Source organism: Mobula birostris, chromosome 10, assembly GCF_030028105.1.
Source record: "Mobula birostris isolate sMobBir1 chromosome 10, sMobBir1.hap1, whole genome shotgun sequence".
Classification (NCBI taxonomy): Eukaryota; Metazoa; Chordata; class Chondrichthyes; order Myliobatiformes; family Myliobatidae; genus Mobula; species Mobula birostris.
In genome coordinates, this window is record NC_092379.1 from 130,667,517 (window position 1) to 130,686,769 (window position 19,253).

The following is a 19,253-nucleotide window of genomic DNA, read 5'->3' on the forward strand; positions in this document are numbered from 1 at the left end:
CTGTGGGAAGGGCATTTCAAAAATATTTCACAATTGTACGACACTATACAAATTACAGATGAACAAGGTTCATTTCCTCCAACAATAGTCCCTTCAAACTATTGTAAACGCAGCAAAAATCCAGTTAGTCCATGTGGTAGGTGAAATGATGCGAATCGGGGTTTGAAGATGTAAAGATTAGCTTTATCTATCAAATGTACATCGGAACATCGACTCGTGCGGTGAACTACGCTGTTCTGTGTCAATGCCAAACACGGTCCAGGGACTGTCCTGGGGACAGCCTGCAAATGTTGCCACACTTCCGGTGCCAAAATAATATGCGCACAACACACTAACCCTAACTTGTGCATCTCTGGTATGTGGGAGGAAACCAGAGCACCCGGAGGAAACCCACATGGTCACAAGGAGAACATACAAACTCCGTAGGGATGGCGTCGGAATTGAGTTCCGAACTCTGGCGCCCCCCGGCTGTAAATGCATTGCACTAACCTGTATGATACTGTGGCTCCCCGTAAAGTGTTTATTGCATGGTGCTTCAGTTTTATACTGAAACACCTATCACATCATCAGCCTAATGTAGCCCCCCAGGCAAGCCTCAGGGTCGCTCAACTCACTGTCGTCTAGGGAAACAGCCCTCGGCCCCGCCAAACTGGGTAATTAAGTTGGTGTGAATGTTGTGTGATGTATCCCACCCCTCCAAATAACAGACAATACACCATATATGATTAAATGAATTACAGTTTATCAGATATTACTGGAACTATATAATTAATAGAGATAAAATATAAAAGGAAAATAAAAGGCGCCACACTTATCAAAGTTCAATCTCTTCATGCACAACAGTTGGAGCTCTAGTAACGATCCTGTCTTCACCATTCGATCCACTCTGACCACCTCGACCTGCCGCCTGGGACCAACCACGGTGGTCAAACAGACGCTCCACACGAGTCTGTCTTCATCTCCACTTTCCTCGCCGAAGACCCTGGGCCTCGGACCCCTGCTCAGGGTCCGACCCCGTTAGCCAGCTCACAGCACCTTGTCCATTCCCTCCCTGTCCATTGCGCCTTCTCCCCAAAAACCCGCGCATCACAATAACTTACAGACACACTAAAAAGAATAACATCCATCCCGATTGGTTCGTTCGCCCTCTTATCAATAATATAACCCAAACAAGCTGCTAGCGAGAGAACTTTCTCAGCAGTTAACATAACAAAGAAGCCATTTTAATTATAACATAACAAAGAAGCCATTTTAATTAGCCTATGCAGTAACATAAAAGAAGAAACCTCTACCCTCTCCCCCCACCAAATAAAGTCGTGTCCTCGTGACTTCTAAATAACTCGCCAACCAGTCCTGCAGACACAAAAACCCAATCCAGGTACACACAGTGACATTGCTCCCCAAACAGTGGACCTTACGCCTGGTCCCACGGGCGCTACATAGGCCAACCTATCTGGGAGTTTCCTAATCCTCCGAGACCTCCGTACCCCCTCACCTAAACCCTTAAGGCTCAGACACTACGGGGGACACTTTGGGTCTGCTCTCAATCTCTCACTCATGCCTCCACTGCAACTCGGAGTTCCCCTGTCCCGGGTCCAGGGCCCCACTTCTTTTCCTTCTTGGTCCTCCTGTAACCCAGGCTGCCCACAGCTAGCCCTCCCCACTACACCTGACTCAGTGGGAGAAGGGGCAAAGGTCTCTTCCTCAACCAAGTGGAAGTTAGCAAAAGGCAGCATGTACCACACATCCCGCACATCATCCTTCTAATCTGTATTCTTCCTCATTCCCTCAATCGGTTTGAGTTTCTCCAAACTGAAGCATTTAGCCAGGGCTGCCTCTGCAGCCTCTTCAGCCTCTTCAGCCTCTTCAGCCTCTTCAGCCTCCTGCAGTCGAGACGTCAGCTTCTTCTTGGACTCCTCCAACTCTCGCCCCAGTCTCAGCAGTTCTGACTCACGCGTCTTGGCCATCTTGATCTGGGACGCAGTTACCCCACCAGCTTCTTCCACCCCGACCTGAAAAGCAGCAGTTAAAGGATGTTCAGCCTCCAGGTTTTTCTTCCTGATGACTCCTTCCAGGTCAACTTTCAGTTTTTCCACTTCATTTAAACTGTCGATAGTCATCTTCAGGTTTCTTTCAAGCGCCCGCTTCCCTTTTCTGAGATCTGTCCTCAATTGCTTCACCTCCTCGGAAGGGTAGTCAAGCTCCCCTCTCTGGGCTCTCAGTTTTCTGCTGGCCTTAGTCAGACAGCTTCCTTTGCCTGCCCCAATTTGTAAGTCTTCCAATCTTTTCTGGATCGATGTCTTGAGTTTCTGCTGCTCCTTTTGAAGGTGGGTCATTGTTTCGTCTCTCTGGATTAATTCCTCAGTATATGACCGCAGTGTCGGCTTGGAATTCTGTTTCTCCGTCTCCACTTTGACAAGCGTGAACTCCAAGTCTTCAATGGTCGTCCCCTCTCTCCCTAGCGTCTCATTCCGATTGACGACCTGGGTTTCCTTCCCCAGGTCCACCACTGTCTGTTCCAACACCAGGAAGTTCAACTGGTATGTCAGATCATTTTTCTCCGAATGCACCAAACTCCGCCGGCCAAAAACCACTCCACGTTTTACACTTCGTTTCGGTCGCTTTTCCCCGAACTGCCTTTTTCTCCAGACCTGGAACTCGTCCAAAGAAAGTTTTAATTCTTTAACTCTTTGTCGCCCGGGCTTAGCCACTCCCCTCGCCTCATAGTCTCCCCAGGTGAATCCAAGCTCTAGGCAGTCATCCACATACGTCAAAACTCCACACACCTTCATTTCCCCCATAGTCTTCCTCATCCCCCACGGGAAGATTGCAGGGGCTCCAGATATGCCCTTTGGTAACTTTACGGACCGGAAGAATCCTAGGGAACCAATAACGGCTGTCTTCTCAGATCCAGCACATTAAACAACGTCGCACCATACAAATGGACCATTGTGTCTTCAGCCCTCAGGGCCGTATTCTGGTCAATGACAGTGCGCCTGTTCAGAGTTTTATAATCCACACACACGCTGCCTACGACTTCCATGGCTACAGGGTCCAGTCACCGCGACTTCTCTCTCACCGAGGTGTCTTCAGCAGTCAACTCCCCTCCTTCGTGGTAGTTCGGAGCATCTACTAAGAAGGTCTCACCCTCAGATACTTCCTCCAGGCCGTACCACATTTGGGTCTCGTTTAAATTTGGTACCGGCTCAAGGCTGCTACACACATCCTCAGAAGCAGCTCGACAAGCTGGGTGCCCAGACAATGCCTCCATGAACTCCAGGGTCACTAACCAATCATCGTCTTCTGGGTAACTACTGGAACTGAAAATCTCCGGTGCCCTTACGGTTGTCAAGGGTAAATGCTTCAGACACCAGTTGTAAAACGAACTGTACAACAACTTGACCTGTGCCCTGGGGTCGAGGATAGCTTTAGCATCGCTTCCCTCTATCCATAGCGACACCCTGGGGCATGGCCCCTCTAAGCCTTCAGGAATAGAGTCTTTTCCTTGCGGAAGTTCCTTGGTACATTGCTGGGAACGTGCTCCCCCAGAGACCCCAAGCCGTTCCCCCACTGGGCCTCCACTACGTTTCCCGACACTTCTCTGATCAGCTGAACAACTGAGGGAGGGGCTGATCCCCTGAAATGATCCCCCTGGCACTGCAAGCAATTTAGCCGCCCTCCTAGCCAGAGAAGACACACTGAAAACTTTTCCCCCTCTTTCAGATAACTGACAGCTGTCACTCCGGTGTAAGTGAACCTGACAGCTCTAACACCGTCACCAGCCCGCCTACTCAAACTTTCAACCAATCCCTGTCGCTCTCCCTCAACCGAGCACTGCCACTCATCTAACAACTGAGAGATCTGCTCCGCCCACGTCTCGCACTCCTCCACCCCTTTTGGAGCGGACAATATCCCAAAAGCCAGGCAGAGCCTGCCATAGCTGGAACACTTGTTCGCAGACACTACCTCCGAATCAGACCACTCTTTCCCCTCTCTCCCAACCGCATGGACAGCCCCGAATGCCACCCACAACTCGTCAATGCCAGCCTGAACTCGAAAAAGACCGCACCCAACACACATGCAGCAATAACCAGCAAATAACCCACAGAGACACACATTACTGATTTAAACAGGGCAACCACGCAGCACACCACTGAATCCAATCCCAGACAAAAGGCCCCAAATGTAGCCCCCCAGGCAAGCCTCAGGGTCGCTCAACTCACTGTTGTCTAGGGAAACAGCCCTCAGCCCCGCTGAACTGGGTAATTAAGTTGGTGTGGGTGCTGTGTGATGTACCCCACCCCGCCCAAATAACAGACAATACACCAGATACGATTAAATGAATTCCAGTTTATAGATATTACTGAAACTATATAATTAATAGAGATAAAATATAAAAGGAAAATAAAAGGTGCCACACTTAATCTGTTCAATCTCTTCGTGCACAACAGTTGGGGCTCTAGTAACGATCCTCTCTTCACCATTCGATCCACTCTGACCACCTCGACCGGCCGCCTGGGACCAACCACGGTGGTCGAACAGACGCTCCACACGAGTCTGTCTCCATCTCCACTTTCCTCGCCGAAGAGCCTGGACCTCGGACTCCTGCTCAGGGTCCGTCCCCATTAGCCAGCTCACAGCACCTTGTCTATTCCCTCCCTGTCCATCACGCCTTCTCCCCAAAAACCCACGCATCACAATAACTTACAGACACACTAAAAAGGATAACATCTAACCCAATTGGTTCGTTTGGTCTCTTATCAATAATATAACCCAAACAAGCTGCCAGCGAGAGAACTTTCTCAGCAGTTAACATAACAAAGAAGCCATTTTAATTATAACATAACAAAGAAGCCATTTTAATTAGCCTACACAGTAACATAAAAGAAGAAACCCCTACACTTACAACAATTGTTAATCAGTTTTCCTGGATGGGGGAATGATATAAATATGTGTGGGATTGCTATTCTGAGGAGACAACATAAGATGGTACCTTCTTCACCCACACAAGAGATTCTACAGATGCTGGAAAGAAGGGTAACACATAAAAAATGCTGCAGGGACTCAGCAGGCCATGTAGCATCTGTGGAGAGGAATAAACAGTCGACTGTTCGGGCCGAGTCCGTTCATCAAGACTGGGAAGGAAGGGGGCTGGTCAGTATAAGGTGGGGGAAGGAGTACAAGCTTGAAGGTGACAGGTGAAGCCAGGTGAGGGGGCAGGTAGGTGGGTGGGTGGGGTGGTAAGATGCTAGGAGGTGATAGGTGGAAAAGGGAAAGGGCTGAAGAAGAAAGAACCAGATAGGAGAGGAGAGTGGCTCATGGGAGAAGGGGAAGGAGGAGGGGCATCAGGGGTGATGGGCAGGTGAGGAGAAGAGGTAAGAGGAGAGCTGAAATGGCGAATGGAAGAAGAGAGAAGGGCAATGTGGAAAAATCAACTTCTTCATCCAACTCTGTTTTAATTTCAAATTATGACAGTCAGTTCAGCTGAGATAACTTCTTCAAATACACTTGTATTTACTTTCTTGTGATAGACTGGAGATTTTTGTGGGCGGTGACTCAGAGAACCGGGCAAAAACCTGAGGTCAGAGGGATAACTTAAGACGAACAACGACCAAAGAAATAGACATGCTGCGTCTTACACAGAGGAGATTTCAGATGGAGAAAAGAAACAGCATGATGTAGCAAATCCAGAAATTCTCATAAACAAATACTGACAGTCTCAATAGTGAATCTTAATCCAACATCAGTTCAAAAGAATACTAGGAAGGGAATATCTTGCCTTATAACCTTCATATTTTAGCATTTGTGTTTTATGTCAAAGATATGTTTGTGCTGGTAAACTGAAGTAAAGTCAGGAAGCATCTGTGGGGAGAGAACGAGAATTAATGTTTCAAGTTCAGAACTCTTCATCAGAATTGGAAACAAAATAATTCCAGGCCACCAGTCTTGGACCTGAAACTTACTTTCTCTTCCACAGATGCTGCCTGACCTGCTGGGTGTTCCCAGCATTTTCTGTTTTTATTGTTGATTGTGCACACATTACCCATGGAGACCATTTCTCACCCACGCCCTGTTATCAGAGGAATTAGCAAAGTGCACTCTGCAGGGAGGTGGTGGTTTGATCAATATAGATTCATTAGACGATTGACTGCATTATAGGATAGCATCAGGTACCCAACAGTAATAATTCAAATAACTCAGCCTTGAAAACCCAGAACATGTCTTCTTCCCGTTACAATCATTAGACCATAAAACATACTAAACATAATTAGGCCATTTGGCCCATCGAGGTGGATCAGAGCTGATTTATTGTCCCTCTCAACCCCATTCTCCTGTCTTCTCCCTGTAACATTTGACACCCTTACTACTCAAGAGGCTATCTACCCCCACTTCAAATATACTCAATGACTTGGAGCAATGAATTCCAGTTTCACCATCCTCTGGGTAAATAAATTCCTCCTCATCTCCGTTCTAAAGAGATGGCCTTCACTTCTGAGGCATTCAGGGAGGAGGCACAAGAGTTTGAAGACCCACACTCAACATTTTAGGAACAGCTTCTTTCCCTCTGCCATCAGATTTCTGAACAGTCCATTAACCCACTGCCTCGCTATTCCAAAGTAATGATTTTTAGAGTCATAAAAAAGTACAGCACAGAAACAGGCCCTTTAGCCCATCTAGTCCACGCTGACCCATTTAAGATGCCTTGTCCCAGCAACCTGCACCCAGATCATAGCCATCCATATCCCTCCCACCTATCCAAACTTCTTTTAAACACTGAAAGTAAAATCGCACTTGCACTGGCAGCTCGTTCTACACTCTCACCGCCCTCTGAGTGAAGAAGTTTCCCATCATCTTCCCTTCAACTATTCACCTTTCACCCTTAAACCATAACCTCCAGTTGTTGTCCCACCCAACCTCAGTGGAAAAAAGCCATCATAATTTGTATACTTCTATCAAACCTCCCCTCAATCTATGTTCCAAGGAATGAAGTCCTAACCTATTCAATCTTTCCTTATAACTCAGGTCCTCCAGACTCGGCACCATCCTTGTAAATGTTTTTGGTACTCTTTCAACCTTGTTTACATCTTTCCTATAGGTAGTTGACCAAAACTACACACAATTTGGCCTGCTGAGTTCCTCCAGCATTTTGTATGCATAGCTTGGATTTCCAGCATCTGCAGACTTTCTAGTGTTTGTGATTTCATCACAATACTCCAAATTAGGCTTTGCCAATGTCTTATGCAACTTTAAAGTAACATCCCATTTTCTGTACTCAGTACACTGATTTATGAAGGCCAATGTGCCAAAAGCTGTCTTTACAACCCTATCTACCTGTGACCAATTATGGACCTGTAGTCCCAAATCCCTTTTCTCTACGCTACCCTGCCGTTCACTGTGTAAAGACCTACCCTGGTTGGTCCTACCGAAGTGTAACAGCTCACACTTGACTGCATTAAATTCCATCTGCCATTTTCCAGCCTATTTTCCCAGTAGGTTCAGATCCCGCTGCCAGCTCTGATAGTCTTCCTCGCCGTCCACTACACCCCCAATCTTGGTGTCATCCGCAAATTTGCTGATCCAGTTCATCGCAATTTTTACTGAAACTCACGGTATCTTTTTTTTTGCACTATACGGCTGCCACAAAACAATAAATTTCACGACATATGTCTGTGATAATAAACCCGATTCATGAAGTCGTGATAAGGGCAGTACAGTATTTGGTTGTGTGATGCTGCTGCGAGTTGAGATCTTCATTGTACTTCACCGGAATTATGCAAACAACGATAAATCCCACTCGAGTTATCAACGGCCATGTAACACGAACAACCGCAGAACTCATAAGTTTTTACCATAGAAAAACTCACATCATTCACTGATGACTCGGTACCAATAACAAGCGGAATGCAGCGTTAAGAATATTGAACTTTCGGATCCCTTGCACAACTTTGAAAGGAGTGGGCACGTAGGTGAGAGGGCATCTGCGGCACTTCCTACCTCACTCTCCCGCTCCGTGTAATCGGGCGCGCTACAGAAAACACGGCACTCACCGTACTCTCCGGACAAGCACCGCCGCCGGCAGCGCTGTTATCCTGCTCGTCGAAGGCACCCTCGGCCAGCCAAGGGGCGGCCCAGCAGACGATGCACAGCCCCGGTAAGACGAGTTCCCACTGGGAAAAGAAAACGGCGATCATCAAGATCCCGAACAACAGCCCGGTCCGCCGCATCATGACTGGGAGCCGGAGGGCAAGGGTTCGGCGCCTTTGCAGGAAGAAAAACCTCAAGTACTATTAGCTGATTCCGAGCAAGCTTGGGAAGAGATCGTCCTCGGAAAAAGTGCGGTGAGCCGGTACAGCTCCGCCACCAAGTGATCACCAGCTTCCTCGCCGCTGGAGGCGTCTCGACGATGCCTCTTTTCAGAAGTAGGAGGGGCTTGGTGTGTCAGTAAAGTCAGCTGAGTAAAGATTGAGAACCCCTTCTAGCTTTCTCTTTTTCTTCATCTGGAAAACCTCTACTCAGCTTTTTAAAATTCCAGGTTTTAATCGTATCGGTGCCCCAAAAGAGCGTGGTAACCTATCCAAGTGACTGTCGCCCAGTGTCATTTATATCCACGGTTGATGAAGAGTTTTGAGAGGCTGGTGTTGAAGCTGATCCGCTCCTGTCCTGAGGAACGACTTGGATCCGCTCCAGTTCGCCTACCAAGGCAGATGCTATATCGTTGGCTCTTCACACAGCCCTGGACAGCAAAGATGCATGCATCAGGATGCTCTTTATCGATTACAGCCCAGCATTCAATACCATCATCCCCTCAAAACTAATCAGTAAACTCCAAGACCTGGGCCTCAATACCCGCTTGTGTAATTGGATCCTGGATATGTGTACTTAGCCCTCTGCTCTACTCGCTTTACACCCATGACTGTGTGGCTAAGCACAGATCCAACACCATAAATAAATTTGCTGATGACACCCCGCCTCGCCTGCAACCTTCACCGCTGGCAAGTTTAACCGCCGGAGCAAAATAAGGAACTGTCTATTTGCCGCTACCCAGTGTTGGGAATCGTCTCGTCGTATCCTGCGTTCTGTGTAATGAGTCCCGGCCCTACGTCCTGTTTCCAAGGAGGGGCCCGGGCTCTGTGTTTCATGTTCCTGTCTCACCCTTGACCAAGGCTCTGCGTTCCTGTCTCTCCGTCGACCAAGTCAAGGCTTCGGGTCTCGTCCAGTCCTAGCCACGACCCAAGAACCTTGTCTTGTCCAAGCCATGGCTTTGTGTTCTCATCTTGTCCATGTGTCCCGCCCAGCCCAGGAGTACCTTGCCCAGTCTGGTGCTGGGGTTCCCTCGCCTGTGCTGGAGTTCCCTTGTCCTGTCCAGGAGTCTCACGTCTAGTCCTGTTGCCTCTCCTCGTCCTGTAGCCAAATCTTATCCTCGCCTAGTTCTGGAGTCTAAGCCCGAGTCAAGTCCCAGGATCTGGGTCCTTGCCCAGTCTCTGGCTCGGAGTCCATACCCAAGCCTTGAAGAACCCAAGTCTCATCATGTCTTCGCCTAGATCCGGGGTCCGAGCCCGAGTCAAGACCCAGTTTCTGGGTCCTTGTCCAGTCTCTGGCTCGGAGTTCAAGCCCAGGCTCCTAGTTCCAAGTTCCATGTCCTGGTTCTGCTATCCTAGTCAAGTCCTGGCCCAGGCCCTGTATCCTTGTCTTGTCCAGGGCCTGTGTCATGTCCAGCGTCCTTTCTTCCCCACTTCTATTGCTTTTTTGACTTGCCTAGTCCTGTTCCTTGTACTTCAGTGTCCGTGTCTTGCATTTGGGTCCGCCATCAATGCCCCCTTATGACAGATGTGATAACAACAACCTCTCACTCAATATCAATATGACCGAGAAACTGATTGTAGACTTCAGGAGAGGGAAACCAGAGGTCCATGAGCCAATAATCATCAGAGATGGAGAGTGTCAGTAACTTTAAACTCATTGGGTGTCACTATCTCAGAGGGCCTGTATTTCTTTCTTCTACTGTGAATGTCTGTAAGAAAGTGACTGCCTGTATGAAAGTGAATCTCAGGTGAAATGTATGTATTTTGATAATAAATTATGTTCAACTTTGGCCTGGAAGCTCCAGGATATAGAAAGTGAAATCCTGCTGTGGGAAACTTCAGAACAAAAATTTCTTGGGTATGTGTTCCTTCACCTCTTCGAATATTCAGCTACTAGTTGTAATAATGGAAGAAATAATGTGTGGGCACGTGGCCAAGTGGTTAAGGCATTGGACTAGCGACCTGAAGGTCATGAGTTCGAGCCCCAGCCGAGGGAACATGTTGTGTCCTTGAGCAAGGCACTTAATCACACATTGTTCTGCGATGACACTGGTGCCAAGCTGTATGGGTCCTAATGCCCTTCCCTTGGACAACATCGGTGTCGTGGAGAGGGGAGACTTGCAGCATGGGCAACTGCTGGTCTTCCATACAACCTTGCCCAGGCCTGCGCCCAGGAGAGTGAAGACTTTCCAGTTGCAGATCCATGGTCTCGCAAGTCTAACGGATGCCTTAAGTTGTAATAATGGAATCATAGGAAAAAGCTAAGGAGATTTGACTGACAGAAAGCTAAGGAACATGGGAAAATCTCCAAGTGTATGCCCGGACTTCATTAGCAACAAAATTCACATCTCCACTTCCAACTCACTCAATAACAAAACACTTTGCACTTTCAATAAATAGAAGTCCCAGTGGGAGAGTGTGCAATACTGGATCTGCTATTAGGGAGTGGGACAGGGCAGGTGACAGAAGTTTGTGTAGGAGAACTCTTTGCATCCAGTTATCATAATGCCATCAGTTCCAAAGTAATAATGGAAAAAGATGGGTCTGGTCAGTGGCTTGAGGTTCTAAATTGGGGAAAGGCCATTTTGATGGCATCAGAAAGGATCTGGCAAGTGTGGTTTGGGATAGGCTGTTTTCTGACAAAAGTGTACTTGGCGAGTGGGAGGCCTTCAAAAGTGAAATTGTAATAGTGGAAAGCTTGTATGTGCCTCTCAGAATGAAAGATAAAGACAACAGGTTTAGGAACCTCGGTTTTCAAGAGATATTGAGGCCCTAGTTAAGAAACAAAAAGAAGGTGCATAGCAAGTATAGGCAGGTAGGAACAAATGAGGTTCTTATGGAGTATAAGAATGGAAGAGAACACTTAAGAAAGAAATCAGGAGGGTTAAAAGAAGGCATGAGGTTGCCTTAGCAGACAAGGTGAAGGAAAATCCTAAGGGATTCTACAGATACGTTAAGAGCAAAAAGATTGCAAGGGACAAAATTGGTCCTCTGGGAGGTCAGAATGGTAATCCATATGTGGACCCAAATCAGATGGGGGAGATCTTAAATGCATTTTTTTGCATCTGTATTTACTCAGGAAATGGACATGGAGTCTGTAGAGGTGAGGCAGATTGGCACTAATGTCATGGACCCAGTACAGATTACAGAGGAGCTGGTGCTGGTTGTCTTGAGGCAAATTAGAGTGGATACATCCCTAGGGCCTGGCAAGGTGTTACCCTGTGGGAGGCAAGTGCAGAAACCGCAGGGCTCCTAGTGGGAAAATTAAGCCATCCTTAATGACAGGTAAGATACCGGAGGATTGAAGGATAGCTAATGTTTAAGAAAGGCTCTAAAAGTAAACCAAGAAATTGTAGGCCAGTGAGTCCGACATCAGTGGGAAAATTACTGGAAGGTATTCCAAGGGACCGGATAGATGAGTATTTGGATAGATGTTGACTGATTAAGTTCATCTGCCATTTCTTTGTCCCCTATTACTACCTCAACAGCATCATTTTCCAGTGGTCCAATATCAACTCTCGCCTCCCTTTTATTCTTTATATACTGAAAAACCTTTAGTATCCTGCTTTATATTACTACTAGTTTGCCCTCATACTTCATCTTTTCCCTTCTTATAGCTTTTTAGTTGCCTTTTGTTGGATTTTAAAACTTCCCAATCATCGAACTTCCCACTCACTTATATGCCCTTTACTTGGCTTTTATGCAGACCCTCATTTCCCATGTCAGCCACGATTGCCTCGCTCTGCCATTTGAAAACTTCTGCTGTGGGCCATATCTATCAGTGCTTTGAGAATTATTCCCAGAAACTTCAGCCAGCTCCATTCTGCCATCATCCCTGCCAGTATCCTCCTCCAATCCAGTTGGGCAAACTTCATTCTCATGCCTCTGTAATTCCCTTTATTCCATTGTGATACTGATACATGTGACTTATGCTTCTCCCTCTCAAACTGCAATATGAATTTAATCATATTATGATCACTGCCTCCTAAGGGTTCCTTTACATTAAGCTGTCTAATAAAATTGGGGTTATTACACAATACCCAATCTAAAATAGCCTTTTCTCTAGTAGGCTCAAACACAAGCTGCTCTAAAAAGCCTTCTTGTAGGCATTCAACAAACTCCCTCTCTTGCAATCCAACACCAACCTAATTTTCCCAATCCCCTTGCATGTTGAAGTCCCCCATTACAATTTGCCCTTATTACATGCCTTTTCCAGCTCCCTTTGCAATATCAACCCCTCATCTTGGCTACTATTTAGAGGCCTATATATGATTCCCATGTTGGTTTTTTACCCTTTCAGTTTCTTAACTCCACCCTCAAAAATTTGATATTCTCTGACCCTATGTCACCTCTTTCTAAAGATGTAATTCCATCTCTTACCAACAGAGCCACACCACCGCCTATGCCTTCCTGCCTGTCCTTTCGATACAAAGTATATCCTTCAATGTTAAACTCACAGGTATGACCTTCTTTCAGCCACAACGTTATACTGACCAATCTCTAATCACACCATAAATTCATCCACCTTATTCTGAATACTATGTGCATTTAAGGGCAGCCCCTTCAGTCCTAAATTCTTTGCCCTTATTAATTTTGCCTCTGTAGTACAACTTAACTTTTTGCTCTGTCTGCAGTTGTACCCAATCATTGGCCTGTCCTTCCTTAAATTCATATTACATGTTATTTCATCTACTTGTAAACCTGCTCAGCTCTATCTTCCTGGTTCCCATCCCCCTGCCATATTAGTTTAATCCACTCCCAACAGCTGTAGCAAACCTGCAAAGGTCGATTGCTCTGGGCAGGTTAAATGGTTTGACATGGACTAGATGGGCTGAAGGGCTTGTTTCTGTGCTGTACTTTTCTATGATTCTATGACTTGGCATTTCGCAAAGGTAATGCTACGGTTGTTATGAGGGATTTCGACATGCAGGTAGACTGGGAAAATCAGGTTGGTACTGGACCCCAAGAAAGGGAGTTTGTGGAGTACCTTCGAGATGGATTCTTAGAGCAGCTTAAACTGGAGCCTACCAGGGAGAAGGCAATTCTGGATTTAGTGTTGTGTAATGAACCGGATTTGATAAGGGAACTCGAGGTAAAGGAGCCATTAGGAGGTAGTGACCATAATATGATAAGTTTTAATCTACAATTGGAGAGGGAGAAGGGAAGATCGGAAGTGTCAGTATTACAGTTGAACAAAGGGGACTATGGACCCATGAGGGAGGAGCTGGCCAAAGTTGACTGGAAAGATACCCTAGCAGGGATGACAGTGGAACAACAATGGCAGGTATTTCTGGGAATAATACAGAAGGTGCAGGATCAGTTCATTCCAAAGAGGAAGAAAGGTTCTAAGGGGAGTAAGGGGTGACCGTGGCTGACAAGGGAAGTCAAGGACAGTATAAAAATAAAAGAGAAGAAGTATAACATAGCAAAGATGAGCAGGAAGCCAGAGGATTGGGAAACTTCTAAAGAGCAACAGAAGATAACTAAAAAGGCAATATGGGGAGAAAAGATGAGATACGAAGGTAAGCTAGCCAAAAATATAAAGGAGGATAGTAAAAGCTTCTTCAGGTATGTGAAGAGGAAAAAATTAGTTAAGACCAAAGTTTTGCCCTTGAAGACAGAAACGTGTGAATTTATCATGGGGAACAAGGAAATGGCAGACGAGTTGAACAGGTACTTTGGATCTGTCTTCACTAGGGAAGACACAAACAATCTCCCAGATGTAATAGTGGCCGGAGGACCTGGGGTAACGGAGGAACTGAAGGAAATTCACGTTAGGCAGAAAATGGTGTTGGGTAGACTGATGGGACTGAAGGCTGATAAGTCCCCAGGGCCTGATGGTCTGCATCCCAGGGTACTTAAGGAGGTGGCTCTAGAAATCGTGGATGCATTGGTAATCATTTTCCAATGTTCTATAGATTCAGGATCAGTTCCTGAGGATTGGAGGGTAGCTAATGTTATCCCACTTTTTAAGAAAGGAGGGAGAGAGAAAACAGGGAATTATAGACCAGTTAGCCTGACACCAGTGGTGGGAAAGACACTGGAGTCAATTATAAAAAATGAAATCGCGGCATATTTGGATAGCAGTAACAGGATCGGTCCAAGTCAGCATGGATTTATGAAGGGGAAATCATGCCTTGACTAATCTTCTGGAATTTTTTGAGGATGTAACTATTAAAATGAACATGGGAAAGCCAGTGGACATAGTGTACCTGGACTTTCAAAACGCCTTTGATAAGGTCCCACATAGGAGATTAGTGGGCAAAATTGGAGCACATGGTATTGGGGGTAGGGTACTGACATGGACAGAAAATTGGTTGGAAGACAGGAAACAAAGAGTAGGGATTAACGGGTCCCTTTCAGAATGGCAGGCAGTGACTAGTGGGGTACCGCAAGGCTTGGTGCTGGGACCGCAGCTATTTACAATATATATTAATGATTTAGATGAAGGGATTAAAAGTAACATTAGCAAATTTGCAGATGACACAAAGCTGGGTGACAGTGTGAAATGTGAGGAGGTTGTTATGAGAATGCAGGGTGACTTGGACAGGTTGGGTGAGTCGGCAGATGCAGTTTAATGTGGATAAATGTGAGGTTATCTGCTTTGGTGGCAAGAACAGGAAGGCAGATTACTATCTGAATGGTGTCAAGTTAGAAAAAGGGGAAGTACAACGAGATCTGGGTGTCCTTGTTCATCAGTCCTGAAAATAAGCATGCAGGTACATCAGGCAATGAAGAAAGCTAATGGCATGTTGACCTTCATAACAAGAGCAGTTGAGTATAGGAGCAAAGAGGTCCTCCTGCAGTTGTACAGGGCCCTGGTGAGACCACGCCTGGAGTATTCTGTGCAGTTTTGATCTCCAAATTTGAGGAAGGACATTCTTGCTATTGAGGGAGTGCAGCATAGGTTCACGAGATTAATTCCCGGGATGGCGGGACTGTCATATGTTGAAAGATTGGAGCGACTGGGCTTGTATACACTGGAATTTAGAAGGATGAGAGGGGATCTGATTGAAACATATCAGATTATTAAGGGATTGAACACGCTAGAGGCAGGAAACATGTTCCTGATGTTGGAGGAGTCCAGAACCAGAGGCCACAGTTTAAGAATAAGGGGTAGGCCATTTAGAACGGAGTTGAGGAAAAACTTTTTCACCCCAAAATTTGTGGATCTGTGGAATGCTCTGCCTCAAAAGGCAGTGGAGGCCAATTCTCTGGATTCTTTCAAAAAAGAGTTAGATAGACCTCTTAAAGATAGCGGAGTCAGGGGATATGGGAAGAAGGCAGGAACAGGGTACTGATTGTGGATGATCAGCCATGATCACAGCGAATGGCGGCGCTGGCTCGAAGGGCTGAAAGGCCTACTCCTGCACCTATTGTCTATTGACTATGAGTCTATGACTCTGTGGTGAGGGAAAGATTGAAGATAGAAGATTCAAGACTGTTTAATGTCATTTCCAGTACATAAGTGTAAAGAAGAAAGAAATAATTGTTACTCCAGCTCCAATGCAACATTAAAGTAACATAATAAGATAAAGAACATGATATTAAAAAGCACAATAAATATAAGTAAATAAGATAGCTTATATACATACACAGATTGATTGTATCTACTGTACATATAGTGACACTAGGCACAGAAGTGTCTGTACATAAGATGGCTCTGACAGGAAATACTTATACTTTTATACTTTATACTTTATTGTCGCCAAACAATTGGTACTAGAACATACAATCAGCACAGCGATATTTGATTCTGCGCTTCACACTCCCTGGATTACAAATATGAAGTATTAAAAATAGTTAAAATTAGTAAATATTAAAAATTTAAATTACTTTATACTTTATTGTCGCCAAACAATTGGTACTAGAATGTACAATCATCACAGCGATATTTGATTCTGTGCTTCACACTGCCTGGATTACAAATATTAAAAATATTAAAAATAGTTTAAAATAGTAAGTATTAAAAATTTAAATTATAAATCATAAATAGAAAATAGAAAAATGGGAAGTAAGGTAGTGCAAAAAAAACCAAGAGCCAGGTCCGGATATTTGGAGGGTACGGCCCTGATCCGGGTCAGGATCCGTTCAGCAGTCTTATCACAGTTGGAGAGAAGCTGTTCCCAAATCTGGCTGTATGAGTCTTCAAGCTCCTGAACCTTCGCCCGGAGGGAAGAGGGATGAAAAGTCTGTTGGCTGGGTGGGTCATGTCTTTGATTATCCTGGCAGCACTGCTCCAACAGGGTGCGGTGTAAAGTGAGTCCACGGACGGAAGATTGGTTTGTGTGATGTGCTGCGTCGTGTTCACGATCTTCTGTAGCTTCTTTCGGTCTTGGACAGGACAACTTCCATACCAGGTTGTGATGCACCCTAGAAGAATGCCTTCTACAGTGCATCTATAAAAATTAATGAGGGTTTTAGGGGACAGGCCAAATTTCTTTAATTTTCTCAGGAAATAAAGGCGCTGGTGGGCCTTCTTGGCAGTGAACTCTGCTTGGTTGGACCAAGTCAGGTCATTTGTGATATTGACCCTGAGGAACTTAAAGCTCTTGACCTGTTCCACTTGCGCACCACTGATGTAAATTGGGTTGTGCGGTCTGCTCCTTCTGAAGTCAACAACCAATTCCTTCGTCTTGCTGATATTGAGGGATAAGTTATTGTCTTCACACCATGCCACCAGGTTCTTAATTTCCTCTCTGTACTCAAACTCATCATTACCCGAGATACGGCCTACAATTGTTGTATCATCAGCAAACTTATATATTGAGTTTGATGGAAATTTGGCTACACAATCATGGGTGTACAGTGAGTACAGCAGGGGGCTGAGTACACAGCCTTGTGGGGCACCGGTGCTCAGAGTGATTGTAGAGGAGAGCTTGTCCCCTATTTTTACAGCCTGGGTCCTGTCTGTGAGGAAGTTGAAGATCCAGCTACAGATCTGAGCGCCAAGGCCCAGGTTCCGGAGCTTAGGAATCAGTTTATTTGGAATGATGGTATTAAGGGCAGAGCAATGATAAAGTAGTGGTGGTTGGGGGTGTGGAGGGGTGGGTTAGTGGGTGGAGGTGTTGATCAGCTAAGGCTGCTTGGGGATCTGCTTGGGGGAAGGAACTGTTTTTGGGTCTGGTACTCCTGGCGTGAATACTACAGAGCCTGCTCCCTGAAGGAAGTGAGATAAAACTGAAAATAAATCAATATTTCAGATGAACTTCCTCAGCGTTGTTTGAAATATCCCCATTGTGTCTGTGATAATTCAGTGGTTAGTTCTCTGAGTCAGAAACTGTGGGTTGGACAATATTGATCCCTCAACCAACATCATTAAAGAAGCAACTAGTCATCTCATTGCTGTTTTTGGGACTCTATATTATAAGAAAATAAACATTTCAAAAAATACACATCATTGGCTGTTGTGAATTGAGGTTGGGAACAGCACTGTTCGCACAGTGACCACTTTATTAAGTACACCTCATTAATGCAAGTATTTAATCTGCCAAATATGTGGCAGCAACTCAATGTATAAAAGCATGCAGACATGGTCAAAAGGGTCAGTTGTTGTTCAGAGTAAATATCAGAATGGGAGAGAAATGTGATCTAAGTGACCTTGGCCATGGATTGTTTGTTAGTGCCAGATGGGATGGTTTGAGTATATTATAACCCCTTGATCTCCTGGGATTTTCATGCACAGCAGTCTCTGGAGTTTACAGAGAATGGTGCAAAAAGCAAAAAAACATCCAGTGAGTGGCAGGTCTGTGGTGAAAATACCTTGTTCATGAGGGAGGTCAGAGGAGAATGGCCAGACTGGTTCAAGCTGACAGGAGGGTGACAGTAACTCGGATAACCACGTGTTACAACAGTGGTGTGCAAAAGAGCACCTCTGAACGCCCAGCAAGTTATACCTTGAAGTGGATTGGCCACTGAAGCAGAAGACCACAAATATATGCTCAGGGACCACTGTGTTAGGTACAGAAGGTACCTAATAAAGTGATCACTGAATATATAAATGAGTTTGTAGCAGAGAAGTGGTTTTGACCTTTGGCGGGTTTCTTGCTTTGACAAACTTCTATAGATGCACAGTGGAGAGTATCCTGGCGGGTTGCATGACAACCTGATATGGAAACACCAATGCCCAGGAACAAAAAAAGACTACAAAAAGTGGTGGGTACAGTCCAGTCAATCATGGGCAAAGCCCTCCCCATTGTTGAGTATGTTTACATGGGCTCCTGCCATGAGAAAGCAGCAGTCATCATCTAAGATCTCCACCATCCAGACTATGACCTCTTCTCAATACTACTAGGCAGGAGGTACGGAAACCTTAGTCCCACACTAACAGGCTCAGAAAAAGTAACTACCTTACACTCATTAGTCTCCTGAACTGGTGTGAATAAGTTCAGTCACCACAACCTTGACCTGATTCTGCAACCTACAGACTCACTTTCAAGGACTCTTTACAACCCTTGCTCTCAGTTCAGTGGATTCCAGCTAACTGGGCCACTGGTTAATCACAGCAGCCACTTATCTGGGACAACACTCAAAGAACAAAAGCAAATCAAGAAAATTCCCTTCACTTATTTGGGACACTGCAGCACTTAAACGGGGCATGAGACTTGCCGAACATTTTTTAACTAGCATTAGTCGCATGCATATCATGTGGCTGTTAGACACCATACACAGATTGAACAGTTTTTAACTGTTTCCATAGATTCTGCCTGGCCAGCTGAGTTCCTCCAGCATTTTGTGTGTGTTGTTTGGATTTCCAGCATCTGCAGATTTTCCCTTGTTTGGGTTTATAAATAGCATCACTTGCGTGTTTGTGTTCAGAAAGCAATGACTTCTGTCACTGTTCGCTGGCGAGTAATAAACAGGAAGACAATTCAGAACTGTTTTGCTCATTGTGGTTTCAAGAATTCAGGCTTGGAATGCCAGAAATAGCTGGAAGTGAAAATGAAATGA

The 19,253-nt window shown here is 45.5% G+C and overlaps 1 protein-coding gene across 3 annotated transcripts in view; it reads right to left on the reverse strand.

Moving 5' to 3' along the window:
* The window catches only part of LOC140204338 (sorting nexin-25), a 101,319-nt gene extending 92,539 nt beyond the window's left edge, over positions 1–8,780 (reverse strand). For 2 of the 3 annotated variants that reach the window (XM_072270986.1, XM_072270988.1), the window contains exon 1: positions 8,049–8,780. In XM_072270986.1, the coding sequence (XP_072127087.1) occupies positions 8,049–8,228 (180 nt within the window). In that variant the 5' untranslated portion in view covers positions 8,229–8,780. The remainder of the gene's footprint in view (positions 1–8,048) is intronic. The other variant, XM_072270987.1, reaches the window with a different exon arrangement.
* Between the last annotated feature and the right edge of the window lie 10,473 nt (positions 8,781–19,253).